A 14088-nucleotide genomic window follows, 5' to 3' on the forward strand; every position below is an offset into this window, starting at 1 on the left:
TAAAAGAATTTAATTTCAATGGACAAAGAATAAATATTTTATATAATTATTTAATTAATTATATTATTTTTAGATTATTATTTATATAATTAATATAAAATATAATTATTTTTATTAAAATATCGGTACGTAGATAAATATATGTATAAAATTATTTTATAATAATAATATATTAAAATTAAATTGTAATTAAAAAAGTGTTATATGTATATTTTTTTAAAATACTTAAATAAGTAGTATACTGCTCTTTTTTAATATTGAAATTATCTAATAATGAAAAGAAAGAGAACGCAAAATGTTTGTCTTTTAATATTAAAAAATAAGCCTATAAGGTATACACCTAATATGTGTATAAAAGAAGGTGTTTGTTATGGTGCCTAAATTCTAAATTTAAAAGTATAAAGTTAAAAAATTTTAAATATTTTAAAGTTACTATAAAAAGTAATTTAGACAAAAGTTAGGCACCAAACAAAAGGCACCATACAATTCGCCATAAAAAATGCTACCAATGTTATTTTTTCATATAGAACTAACAATCATAATGTTACTACACTTTTTGAATACATTATGTTACTTTCTTGCAGTGATATAATTAAAAAAAATGACATATATATGTTTAAGTGAATTATCTGAACATATTATTGTTGTTATTTTTTTAATAATCAAAATATATAAATATGTGATTATAACTCAATAATTATATTAGCAAAAATTATGTTGTATAAATTTTGCAGTTAACTACTGAAATTGTAGAATAATACAAATTGCTTTATATAATAATGATGCTTGTGAATACGTTTCTGTTCTTTCTTTTTATGTATACAAATGTTGAAAGTACCTTACAGTTTCCAGCACATATTACACATGACTGAAATTAAGCATTCAACACTTTTAGCAACGGATTTCTTGTGATACCAAAGTTGCCTGTGCCAAGTTTGACCAAATTAAGCTCAATTTTACCTGCCGGGAAATGCTGAAACTGAAAGTAATGCCAAAGTTACAATTTCCTACTTCATGATATGAATTTTATCTTGAATTAATTAAGTTCATTATTCATTGATATATATAAGACAAATTAATTATGGTTGTGCTACAATTGAAGTAACTGAAATACCTGGCACCTTTTTTCTTGAGGGTCCTTTTAATAAAAGTCTCTAAGAACTTATTTATGAGTTTTATTTTCAGGGAAAGGAATCATGAAATTATTGATTCGTACACCTTTGTGTTGAAATTTAAAAAAAGAAAAACTCTGTCATCATCATAATCCTAATTCTCAATTCAAATATGTAAAAAGATTGTGATATAAGTTTTCTTGGTCAATATTTATTTAATTTAAAAATTTCTTTTTATTTCTTTATTTGTGTTCAGCTATTTTTGTTATTCATATTTACTTCTTTTTCTCTCTTCATTTTCATGGAATTCACACATCCGAAAATCAAGCAAATTTTTTTATGCATGGTATCCATCCCATGCATCCAAAAATAAATAAATAAATAAATTTGGCAAGAAGATCTCAACTCTCAAGTAAACCATTCTGATTCTTAGCCAAACTAGCCAACAATAATCCCTCACCATCATGAATAATTCAGATACTACTGACGCTTTTTTATTATTCAATTATATTAGATCGATGTATATTAAAATTAATTATTAAAAAGAATTAAATAACATATATATTTATCTATATTTATATATAATATTATGAATGCTTTTAGTATATAAATATATTTTTGTTTATTATTAATTAAAGATCACACTAAATACACACACCTCGTGTAATTGAGAATGACACTCCTTATTATCATATATGCTGTGTATTTAATATAAGAGTTATTCTACATACACATTAAAAATAAATTAAATTATTCATATATTTATATATAAATATATTGGTAACTAATTTTAATGGTTGATTTTAATATACAAAAAATATTTTTGTTAATATAATTAGTCCCAACAATATTACTAAAATAAATTTTATAATAACTATAATTATACTTATTATAATGACCATGAAATTTTTACAATACTAATGTACATATTATTAAGGTGAATACTCACATAAAATTACTATGATATAAAGATAATAATTAAAAATTATGAGATCATGCAACGATTTCGAATTCAAGCGAAAACAACTTTATGTACTTAGCTACCTATCATGACTAATCATCAAATCCTATATGGTTCAAACTTCAATGACTAACCCCAAGATTTCTCACCATACTAACCAACTCCAGGGAAGATGAATCTTCAGCAGAATGGTGGTTGTTGTTGTTATTGTTTTGCTGAGGAATAGCCTTAGCTTCCAACATCTTAGTATACATGCCATAAACATAAGAGCAAAACCCCCACAAACATAAAACAGTGGCCACAGCTTTCAACCCACCAAACTTCTCTCTCAAAAACACAACGCCTCCCAAAACATTCATGGACAACAGAGCCGTCATGCAAATCCCTCCGGTCAACGACGATGTCAAGAAAACCATCCCCGCCGTGCCCATAAAGCAAAACTGCCACGCCAAGATGGTTGCCACGATCAAAACCCAGTAAACCCTTTCTCCTTTGTCAAACACCTCTTTCCCTTCTCTCTTCATCTCCGAGAATCCGCCGTCGAACGCCATTCCCACGGTGGCCAGCGCCGTCGCCGTCATCTCCATGACCAGCTGCATCTCCATCACCATCTCGTAGCAATAAACCTTTTTGTAGATCTTCTCTACAATGGGAAGGTACAAAGCAAACAACAAACCTGCACTAATGGTGCAAAAGAATCCGATGAAATACTGCTTTTCCGTTACACCTTTGGGTCTTTCTTTGCTTGAATTCAATGCGAGAATGATGGAGCTCAGCGTGATGAGAATCACGGTGTTGAGATTCGAAAAGGTTATCTTTTGCTTTACAATGATGACAGAGAGAATGAGATTAAAACCAAGTTGAGAAGAAAGAAGAAGCGACGAGGTTGAAACTGGAAGATACGAAACCCCCCATGAAAAAAGAAGATTATTGATTCCCAGCATGATTCCAACAAAGATCGATAAAGTTAGAATCTTTTTGTTGAAATCGGTAAAGGGTTTTCGGATGGTGGATTTGAGGAGAGAATATGGGAGAAAAATGGGGATGAGTAAGAGAGGAAATCCCGTACACTGAACCCAAGTTGAAACCCATTTGCTTGAACCTTTGTGGGTGAAATAATACTTTGAAAGCATGCTTGAAGAGACCGAACCCACAAAGAGGAGAAAATAATTCAGAACCAGAAGGGACATGTACCTCTTATTTCTTATGGATTTTTGATCTGTTGTTGCATGCAATTCTTCTTGTGTTTTCTTGTTGCCCATTTCTAATTCCGTTTCTTCTTCTTCTTCAATGTTGTTGATGGATTCGATTTCAAGTGCTTCGTAGTTCTTGTTTGTTGGAGCCATGCTCAGAGATCCGTGCTGGAATGCTGGCTCTTGTGATGGAGTCTTCTCCATGAAAGAGAAGGGAGATTTGATAAACACAAATAAAAAACTGATGGAAGCACAAAATTTATTGGATATAATGATAATAATAATAATCTGGACTCTAATCTATTTATAGCTTGCAAAGATATTATTTGAGGTTATTAATTAATTCTGTATTAAAATTATTTTTTTATCAATAAAATAAAAAATGTATTAATTATTTAAAAAAAATAATGTTAAAATAATGCCTATAATTTTTATATATAAGAAGTAAATTAAAAGTGCATGTGTAGAAGATAGTTATGTCTAAATTGAGTTTATATAAATGAAACATTTATCGCAGTTTATAAATATGTTAACAGAGAGACAGAAAATTAAGTGGTTGGAGCAATTTTATAAATACGTTACTATTTCTGCAATAATAATATATTTTTCTTGATATTTATGGTCAAGTTATATTAATAGTTATATACCGGGTAGGCGTGTATAGTAATTCTTTCTAGCTATACACTTTTTTTTACTCGCTAAATCATTGAATTATAACTACATATTTTATACTCTAATATTCATATATAGATTTCAAATATTTATATTACGTTAATTTAATCCATATAACAAATTAAAGTATAATAAATTATTTTTGTTTAATATAAAATTTTATAAACATAACCTATATATATATACGATATAAACAATTAATTTAATGATGGGTTTTGGAAAAATAATCACCCCAACAAAAAAAAATGACATCCTTCAAGATGTACCAATTGCTTAAAGGTTAACATCACACCTATGTATCTCTGTTAGTGCATGCTTTTGAAACTGGCAAGATCTCAAATGTATATCATATATATGGTATAAGTATAAATTAATAAATTTCCAAAAAAAATAATGCCATTTACGAGCATTTCATATAATAAAATTAAATATCTCATGAACAGTAAAATAATTCAACTTTTTATTAATGACTATTAAATATAATTATAATATTTTTATTGAAATATTAAATCAAGATATTTAAAAAGTATCTTCAATTCTTCATAATAAAGAGTATCATTAAAAAGTTGAAAATTTGGATCTGGTTTAAAACGTCTTTAAATAAAAGCGTTTGATCTCGTTTGTTGAATAAATTATCATATGTTAATTAGATTTTTCGATACGTGACATAGATTAAATGAGTTATTATATTCTTAATCATTAATTTGACTCTGGTACTAGTTTTTTAATTTGTTTGAAATTTACATTTTTAACAAAAAATTTATTAGAGGTTTATTTTATTTTTTATTATTTTTTATAAATTTTATAATACTATTTTTTTGCTTTTATTTAATTATCATTTTGATCTTTTTTCTCATTTTACGAATTTAATAATTTTTTAGGAGTTGAGTTTTTATTTATACTTTTTATAATTCCTTTAATAATTTTTTTATTTTTGAAAATCTATATTTTAATCTACCAATTCTTATTGCTACTCGATCTACTTTTAGTCTAGTAATCCTTATTTATTTTTAAATTCTTTGACTAAAACTTATTATGAAATTGAGATTTTGGAAAAAATTATTTGATAAAGAAATTTAGTTTTATTTGAACTAATATTAGTTTGAATCATTAATATAATTATTTTTCTCTTAGATTTTTAATTTTATTCATAATTTATATTTTTATTATTAATCTATATTTTTTAAAATATATTTATTAATTATGACTAAATAAACAATTAAAAAAATGTTGTTTTTATCATCTTTATACTAGTGAGGTCCTTTGCTAGAACATGGTCTCCAACTCCACAGCACGTAAATTCTGTGTGTCATTATACTCAATTGTAATCTTGGTATTTTCTTTCTTCTGAGTTTGTGCAATTACTAGTTTATTGGATTTGTGCAAATGTTTTTGAGACCTTTGTCAGTTCATGTTAGAGTATAATTAAGATTAATTAGCATTATTTAACATATATGAATATATTATAGGATATTATATTTTTATTATTTCGGTTTTCTTAATATCTATAAATAATACTAATTGATCTTAATTATACTCTAACAACCTTGTTGATTGCTACATTGTATCTTCCATAAACATGGCATGTTATCGAATAAATTAATATTTAGGGTTACAAATATTTATAAAACATAAATAAAATGCACTTTTTTTATTTTTAATATTAGATTAACAATAATATTTTTTTAAATTGTAATTTATTGTGGTATTTTTCTAAAATGTGAAATGATGTAATGTACGAAATACAAATCAGACCTTATGTTCGATATGCCAATCCCATTACTTCTATATACATATTTCTTCTCCTACGGTCATATCTGCCTTATGTTCGATATGCCAATCCCATTGCTATGTGCCCATGTTAAAAAACCAAAAAACAAAATAAGTTAACAAATCGCCATGTAACGAGGGGATGAGAAACAGAAGGAATTAAAGAAAATGTTAAAAGACTTATTTTATTTATGCTTTCACTTTCAATATTTTTTATTTTTAAAATTATTTTAATGATAAAATAAAAATATCAAATAATATTTTATTATTTTTAAACGCTCTTTAATTACTACAAGAAAAATCACTTTTAGCGGCCATTTATTTTGCTTTTAGCAGCAATATATATGGCCACAAAAAATAACTCTAAAATTTTAATATTATTCATTTTTAACGGCCATTACTATTGCCGCCAAAATCCATTTTACCGGCAATTTATATAGTCACTAAATAATTCTAAAATTGTAATGTTATTCACTTTTACCGGCCATTACTATTACCGCTAAAATGTTAAAACTTTTTTTAGTTATATTATACTTATTTTCTTAGAAACAATAAACTACCTTTTTCTTTTAGAATCTCAATTAATTTTTGCTAACAATTATTATTGTTATGCATAATATAAACATACTGAAATTAATTACTACGAAATGAAATATTTTATTAAACTCAAAATATTGATACACAAATTTCTCTTGAAAAATAAAAAATCATGTTACAAATCTAAATAACAAAAAATACTACAAGTCTATAAACTCAAAATGAGCTTCCTACAGGGTTGCTATGTCCCCTTCTGTCTCAACGCCATTGGTAAGATCCATCATCCTTTCCTGACGCTCAGATTTCCCTCCACATTTCGTGCATTTTATCTGCAAAGTATGAGGTGCATGTTTACTCTCCACATTGTTTGAATTAATGGATCTTAAAATGACAGGAATTTATCTATTGCAAAAGCATGACAACACTATATTGGTGCATTATAACACAGGAAAGGGGGAAAACATAATAGTTTAGTAGGTTTTAGTATACAAACATAAATTACCTTTGATCTAAGGTAACCACCGAATGTTAGACCAATTAAAGTAGTGTCCTCTTCCAATGAGCAAAATTATCTATATGTTGTTGAAAGTAGCGTCTAGAATCATTTTCAGAAAGCTTTCCCTGCTGAGCTTGCAGATCCAGAAAGGGTGTAACCGTACACACATCAAACACAACTTTGACATGTTAAACTAATTTTCAAGATGAATATAGCAGAACCAATCTCCAGCATATCCGATAGACAAATAGGATATAAATTCTTACAATTTTATAATATAATTCCCCTCCCATTACAAACTCAAGAATAAACACTGAATATTCTAATCAAGGTAATTAATCAAGGGAAACTCACGTTTGAGACAAAGATGTGAAGTAACAAATGAAAGGCAATAAAAGAATGTGCAACAAGTGGCAGAAGGGTGAAGCAAAAGAGAGAAGACAAGATTTTTCTCTGACCTGCAATCTTTATCAATGTTAAGGCATGCTTCATGCATATTTGTACCTAAGCGATCCATCAAGCTTTCCTCCGCCACACGGTAATTAAAACTTACTGCAATAGCAAATTCCCAATCATATTCATATAATCATAAAGATAAAACATAATCATGTACCTACGTAGGATAATGAGAAATCTATGGACACTGAATTTTTTGTTAAATAATTCTCACAACCTCATCCAAGCTTAGAGGAATTGAAACAGCATGATCAATTGACAAGTTACCTGACCTATTCTTCACGTCAATGAAACCGTCCTTCTTGATTCTTTCTATATAATCTTTTCCAAGTCTTTCTTCAACTCCTGTCTTCAGATCATAGCGTCCAGAGATGTTGACAACTAATTTAACATCATCATATTTAGAAGCATAAAGAAGCACCACTCCACCTCCTGCACCAAGAGTCCAAGATACAGCAACAGTTGAATTATAAGTACAGTTTGTATAAAAATAAAAAGATTAAAAGAATAAATTTATGAAGATGCACCAGTTATTTGGTTCTCAAAACCACACCAGTAAGTTACGTTTATCAAGTACAAATGGAAAGAAAATGACATTCACATTGAGGAGTGGGGCGCATTTCATCAATCTTACCTCACCCCATATGAAACCTGGTTTAAGGAAATATAACAAAATAATCATCTCTAAAATCATAACAACAAACTTACCCCGTATAATGAGTACAAGGAAAACAGAGAAGAGCACGTGGTACCCAAAAAAGAAAGTCGATAAGCCCTATTAGAAAGATGTCCTGGCACCAGTGGAATGAGTGAAAGGGCAACCACAACAAAAACCTATACACATGATATTAAATAAAAGCATCAGCACATAAGTAAACTTTGCAAATCTGTAATTCAAATGCCTCATACAACAAAGATCCTTGTCCTCATGTTTAAAATCTAAGGTCTCATCATTAAAATTTTGAACATTAAGAAAAACAAAGATAGCCAGCAGTAGCAGTGACATCCACTTGTAAGAAAGTCGAAATCAATATTTTCAGCCATTTTCTTTTACTCTTCAATCTGCAGAGTGTATATTAGAAATAATTAACAGAGGACTAGAGGAGACAATAGTTGGGTTTAACTGTCAAATATAATTAACAGGTTCTTTAAAGACTTGGATTAGGACTTCTACAAATCTCAAGACAAATAAAGGAACAACCTGATTGGAAGATTGAAATGACTCTTCTAAAAATATATATAAGTTAAAACACACAAAAAAATTAGATTCAATAAAATATAATTTTTATTACAACAATAACACCCAAACTAGGAAAAAAGGTCGTTATTAAATAAGAACTAATTAATAGTTACAAATCTTAATCATAATTATATAAATATTATTTTTTATAAATAATTAAAAGAATATTTATATGTAATATTTTAAACTAAAAAAATTTGATCTGATAAAAAGAGAAATTAGACCATAGTTTTGTAGAATAATAAACCCTAATAAATCTTTAAAAAATTAATCAAAATGAAAGTCATGCCATAATCACACAAACAGGACATTGAGCCTCATTAGAAGTTAGCACATACAAACCTTCTCTGACTCAGATAATAATCACTTTAAGTCTTATCCACTTGAATTCTAACAGAGATAAACACAAACACTATAAAATTTTACTTCAATTTTAAATAATTAAAAATCATTCATTATTTTAAATAAAAAATAAATCTTTGCGTTGGTCCTAATTTTCTAAAAGCAAGAAAGAGAAATTAAAGGGGAAAAAAAGCCCTCAATAAAATAAAATATTTTTTTGCATTTTTTTTCCTTGATAGAAAATAGTTTGGCCAACGGTTAACACTACTTACCTCCGAGTCTCTTGTATTCTAATCAAAGCAAAGTTTCTTTATCAATTTCTTGGTCACCCTCTGAGACTCAAACTTCACCTTCCCTGACATACCCTTCACATCAATCCCTCTTATATTTCTTCTCATCATGTCATCCCATTGTAAACAAAGAACAGACTTCTAGATCTTTCAAATTTTACTAAATTAGAACTAAAAAATATTATAAAGACTAACATAAGAAACAAGTATTGCACAAGAGGGATAAAAGAACTGTTTGAACTTTGAACCTTATAATTACATGAATAATAGCATGTCAAAATGGGATAAGAGGAAGCATGTTTAGCAATTAATGAATGAATTAGTGTGTTTTAAGTTCCTCAGTGAATCCAATGAATGAATTAGAGAAACAGAAGAAGTGGCAGTTGCTAAGAAGTTTCATTTTGCAGAAAGAAATTTATGGAGCTATTTGTCATAGAAAGTATATATAAGCACGACTAAATAGCTCCATGAATCTAGAGTGATGCCTAAATATGTTTGAAAAAGCTTAAAAGAAGTCCTTCATGCCACATAGTGACTAACTTGGGATAATAATCAGAGACCATAACCATACATGCAATGCAAGAAAAATTGTTAGAAGTGCCAATATGGTAGATCAAATTGTTAGAAGAATTACTCTTAGAATGAACCAATAGTGCTATGATCATTGAGTTTGCCACCATGTCTGCTGGTATCTGCATCATCATTTCAATTCCACAATCATATATATATATATATATATATATATATATATATATATATATATATATATATATATATATAAAGTGAGAAGAAAAATGAAGCAATAATTATAAAAATTTAGAAACTAGCTTCACATCTTCATACAGTATTATTTTTGTTAAGGAGGAAGAATCAGTTACTTGAGTCATAAATAGGTGAATTAGTTACAAAATCTAAATCTGTTATGAGCTGAGTTAGTCACGCTAACTGAGTCTGTTAAGAGCAATGTTCTGAAAACCGGACCGGACCGGCCGGTTGAACCGGTTTAACCGGGAACCGACATAGAAAACGGTCCGGTCCTCTTACTAAAACCGTTGATGACAAAACCGTTAGAAAACCATTGAACCGGTTGATAACCGGTCGTTGGACCGGACCGGAAACCGACCGGTTCGTATAAGACGCCGTCGTTTTGATTTTGTCAAGGGAAAAAAAAAAAAGAAAACCCACCCACCCCACGCGAGTTACTCCCCTCACCCCACCAAAACACACCCTCATTTGAAAGACAACACAGAACACACAGCAAGAGCAAGCCCTAGCTCCTTCCCAACCCAAAAATCCAGCTTCTTGGACGGAACCGCCGCCACCGTTCGTCTGTGTCGGCGTCTCCGCGGCCTCTTCCTTCTCCTTCTCCACGGCGTCTCCCCTTTCTAGCTCGGCACGTCTTCCATTCACAGGTGAAATCGCTGCTCGAGGCCTTCAGCTGGTGCGCCGTGTTGTCGCTGTCGTCTTCCGCTGTCAGTGGAAGGTTAGTGAAACTGTGATTTACTGATTTGAGGTTAGTGGAAAGTTGAGTCTGTTACTCTGTTTCAAGGATTTGAGGTTGAATTTGTGATTTGTGATTTCTTGGGTCTCTTGTAATGCTGTTGATTTGAGTTTCGAATTTGTGATTACTGACTAGTGACTTGTTAAGCTGCTGTTTTGTTATGGCATTGAGTGTTTTGAATTTGGAATTTGTGACAAGTGATTTGTGATTTGTGATTAGTGATTTTGTTATGCTGCTCTTTTGATGGCTCTGTTTTGTACTTGTTAGTTGCTGATGGCTTTGAAATTTTTGTTCAAATTTACTGATGGCTCTGTTTTGTAATTACTAGTTGCTGATGACTCTAAAATATGAGGGGGTTGTAACTTTAGTTAAATCAACACTAATTTAATGGCCACTTTAATTTCTTAAGAAAATCCTTCTCTCATTCACTTTTTAGATTTTGTTCTATGTCTAAATGGGAGAATTTGTAAATTTTTGTGCCTTGCAAATGAATGAATGATGATGCAGGTAACATGAAAGACAAATTTTACCGGATGTAGGTGAAGATATAGATGAGATGTATGATGAATTGTTTAAAAATTATGGAAAAGTGGTATTTAAGAGGAAAGATCAAAAGCCTGCTACTGCAGAGGTTGATGATGATGCCGAAAGCCTATCGTGTAAGCCTCAAAAGCAGTATATTAAACTTGCAACTTCGTTTTTATATGCAGTCTATAACTTTTAGTGGCGTGTGTCTTATATCAGGTTTCTTCTTGTATTTTGATAAAGATCATATGGAAATAAAATCAAATGCTGGTTGTTGCTGAATGAGTGGGGGGTAGCTACCTGTCAATGCCATATATAAATAAACTGAAGAATGATGATGATGGTAGTAGAAGGAGAGTCAAAGTGTATAGGTAGTTTGTGATATGTTATGCTTTCTTATTCAATGACTACTTGTTATGTTGATACCTCAACTTGGAAATAACACTAGATCCCGTTTATGGCTTGCTCAGCAAGAAGAATCTATTGCTAAGAGAGCTCTCTTACAACAGATGATCACAACGTTGCCTAAGATTAAATCAAAAAGGTCATCTTGCAAGGTTCAGGTTCATGTTCAGTTAGCATAATACCACAGAATGATCAACATTTTCTAACTGAACTAGCTCAACATTCTGTTGAAATTGATAATCCTTTGTCTCTTGACATTTCTAAATTAGAATCTGAGGTGTTAAGTGATCCTGTTAACCCTCAAAGTCAAAAATTTAATATTTAGATATTTTTTTTTACTATTTAACCTTTGAGTTTGTATTTGGATAAGATCATATAAATTTGGTTGATGATTTTTAGTGTAGTGTTTTAAATTTGGAAGATATTTTAGGATGTTTATTTATAATTTATTTATTATTTATTCTAAAACGGTTTTTCCGGTTGAACCACTGGTTGGACCGGTTAGACCAATAAACCAGTGAACCAGTGATTAAAGCGGTTTGATGACCGGTCCGGTTTTTAAAACCTTGGTTAAGAGTCATTAGGTGTTAGTTAGTATGGCTCTTCCAATTGTATAAATAAGTATGAATTGCACTAGCAACATAAGTACAATTTATCAAAATCACATTCAGGTTTACCCTTTTCTTCTTCTTCGCCTATGTCGTTGTCTTCATTGTATTCTTCTTCTCCTTTTTTACTTATTATGCCACCATATGCATATGCACCAAGACAGTTATCAGTGTAACCCTCCTTTTTTAATTGCACTCACTAGCCCCTTGCCTATGCAACAGCTTCTCCCTAGAACAAGTCCAAAAAGTGAAACATAACATGGTACTTTTTAAAGTCCCCACCTCCCCTACCTTCTTAAGCCAAATCTCACTATAAACTAGAAGCTCTATTTGCTGCTCATTTTCTGTGTCACAGCGGGTTCTTCTTCTTTGAGTCTCACTTCTTGAATAAGGGTATTTTTATGCCCAAAACAACATCATTTTACTTTGATAATTCCTATAATCCAAACCATGAAACCTATTTACATTAGTTAGCATTCACAGGAAATAGAAACCTACAACTTCAAACTTCTGTGACTATTATCAAATAAAGTAATGAACACCCCTATACCTGTCTATGTACACCATAATACAAGAAAATGATGAAAAAATTACCCTTCAATAATGACAAATAGTCAAATTTCTCTATGAACTCTCTTATCTCAGATTCCACAAAAGAAGATAAAATTAAAAATGAAAACTCAGCCTTCTGAATATTCAAACCAAACAATTAATTGAGCAAAAGGAAAATTCGACAACGGAAAAATATGAGGAGAGGGAGAAGTCGCGATCGTTACCAGAGAGAAACAGAGGAGCAGAGCAGCAACGAACAACGAGCAACAAGTTTGGCCACCAAAGAGAAACAGAGGAGCAGCAACAACCGTTGGCGACGGCGGCAACAACAACAAAATCTTGCTGAATTTCAGAATTAGCAAAAATATAAAATGAAAAACAGAAAATCGAAAAAGTAAAGAGAAAAGATCTACCGGCAGCGACGATCTTGTGCTCCTACGCGCAAGACGGGCGGCGGTGCAAGCGACGGAGGTGCGGTGTTGTGAAGAGGAGGCAAAGGCAGAGCCGAATGCAGCGACAGCATCGTTCGTGAAGAGGCGCTTTCCCTCAATCGACCCAGAGGTTTGGTTTGGGCGTTGCTGCCAGATCTTGAGATGCGTTCGTGGAGGAGGCGCCTTTGCTCGACGGCGGTGGTGATGGCGGCAGCGACGGCTACGACGAGCTTAGGGTTTAGGCGTTGGCACCATTCTTCATCTTCAACATATGTTAGGTCTCTCTTTGAATATCTGAATCAAGTAATCCACACCTTTTTGCCCAACTCGAAGGCTACATTTATTTTTGAGAATAGGATAAGATATTGATAGACAGATATAAAATTGTGTGTTTTTGTATTTTATTTAGTGATAAATTAGAGCAAATTATGAAAATTTAATTTATTTTTATTTTTTTTTCATTCAAAAATTTTGAAATGAAAAATATAATAATAAAAAATATAATTATGAAAAATTAACAAGAATAATAAAAGAAAAAATAAAAAGTAAGTTGTGTCCTTTGTTAGTGTCTCTGTGTTCTTTTTATCACAAAATACACTAATTCAGTATCTCTAAACATATTGTCTTTGTTCATGTCTCTTCTATGTGGATATCCTAAGGTGGATACGATGCTCTCCCTTCATTGTTGGTCTGGATAGGCCAATTTTTTATTTGGTTTAAGGTCCAAATAAGTTTTATCAGTTCATGAAGATGTGTAGAGAGATTGAAGTCACCCTAGCAGATCAGATTAGAGAGAAGTCACGAATTTCAAACCATGGCCAACATGGAGTTGTAGCTAGTGGCGATGAAGGAAACACAGTAAGGAATCCCAACAACAACAGAAGATAGCCATGTAGAAACACAGAGAGCAAGTCGATTCAGAAACGATGAGGTGCGGGAGCAGCATCTTCTTTGCATAGAGAAGGCAATAATACAGTGTTGATTTTTTGGGTGTTTT

The 14088-nt window shown here is 30.8% G+C and overlaps 1 protein-coding gene across 1 annotated transcript; it reads right to left on the reverse strand.

The window, feature by feature from the left end:
• Positions 1 to 2018: 2018 nt before the first annotated feature.
• LOC112741780 (probable purine permease 4) lies at positions 2019 to 3539 on the reverse strand. Its single transcript, XM_025790880.3, has one exon. It carries the CDS (start codon positions 3468 to 3470, stop codon positions 2196 to 2198), a length of 1275 nt encoding a protein of 424 aa, XP_025646665.1. The 5' UTR covers positions 3471 to 3539; the 3' UTR covers positions 2019 to 2195.
• Between the last annotated feature and the right edge of the window lie 10549 nt (positions 3540 to 14088).

This window comes from Arachis hypogaea, chromosome 14 (assembly GCF_003086295.3).
Source record: "Arachis hypogaea cultivar Tifrunner chromosome 14, arahy.Tifrunner.gnm2.J5K5, whole genome shotgun sequence".
Lineage (NCBI taxonomy): Eukaryota > Viridiplantae > Streptophyta > Magnoliopsida > Fabales > Fabaceae > Arachis > Arachis hypogaea.

Bases quoted from the DNA above. Each gene is read 5' to 3' on its own strand.
- LOC112741780 (XM_025790880.3), bottom strand. From the start codon at position 3,470: ATGGAGAAGACTCCATCACAAGAGCCAGCATTCCAGCACGGATCTCTG.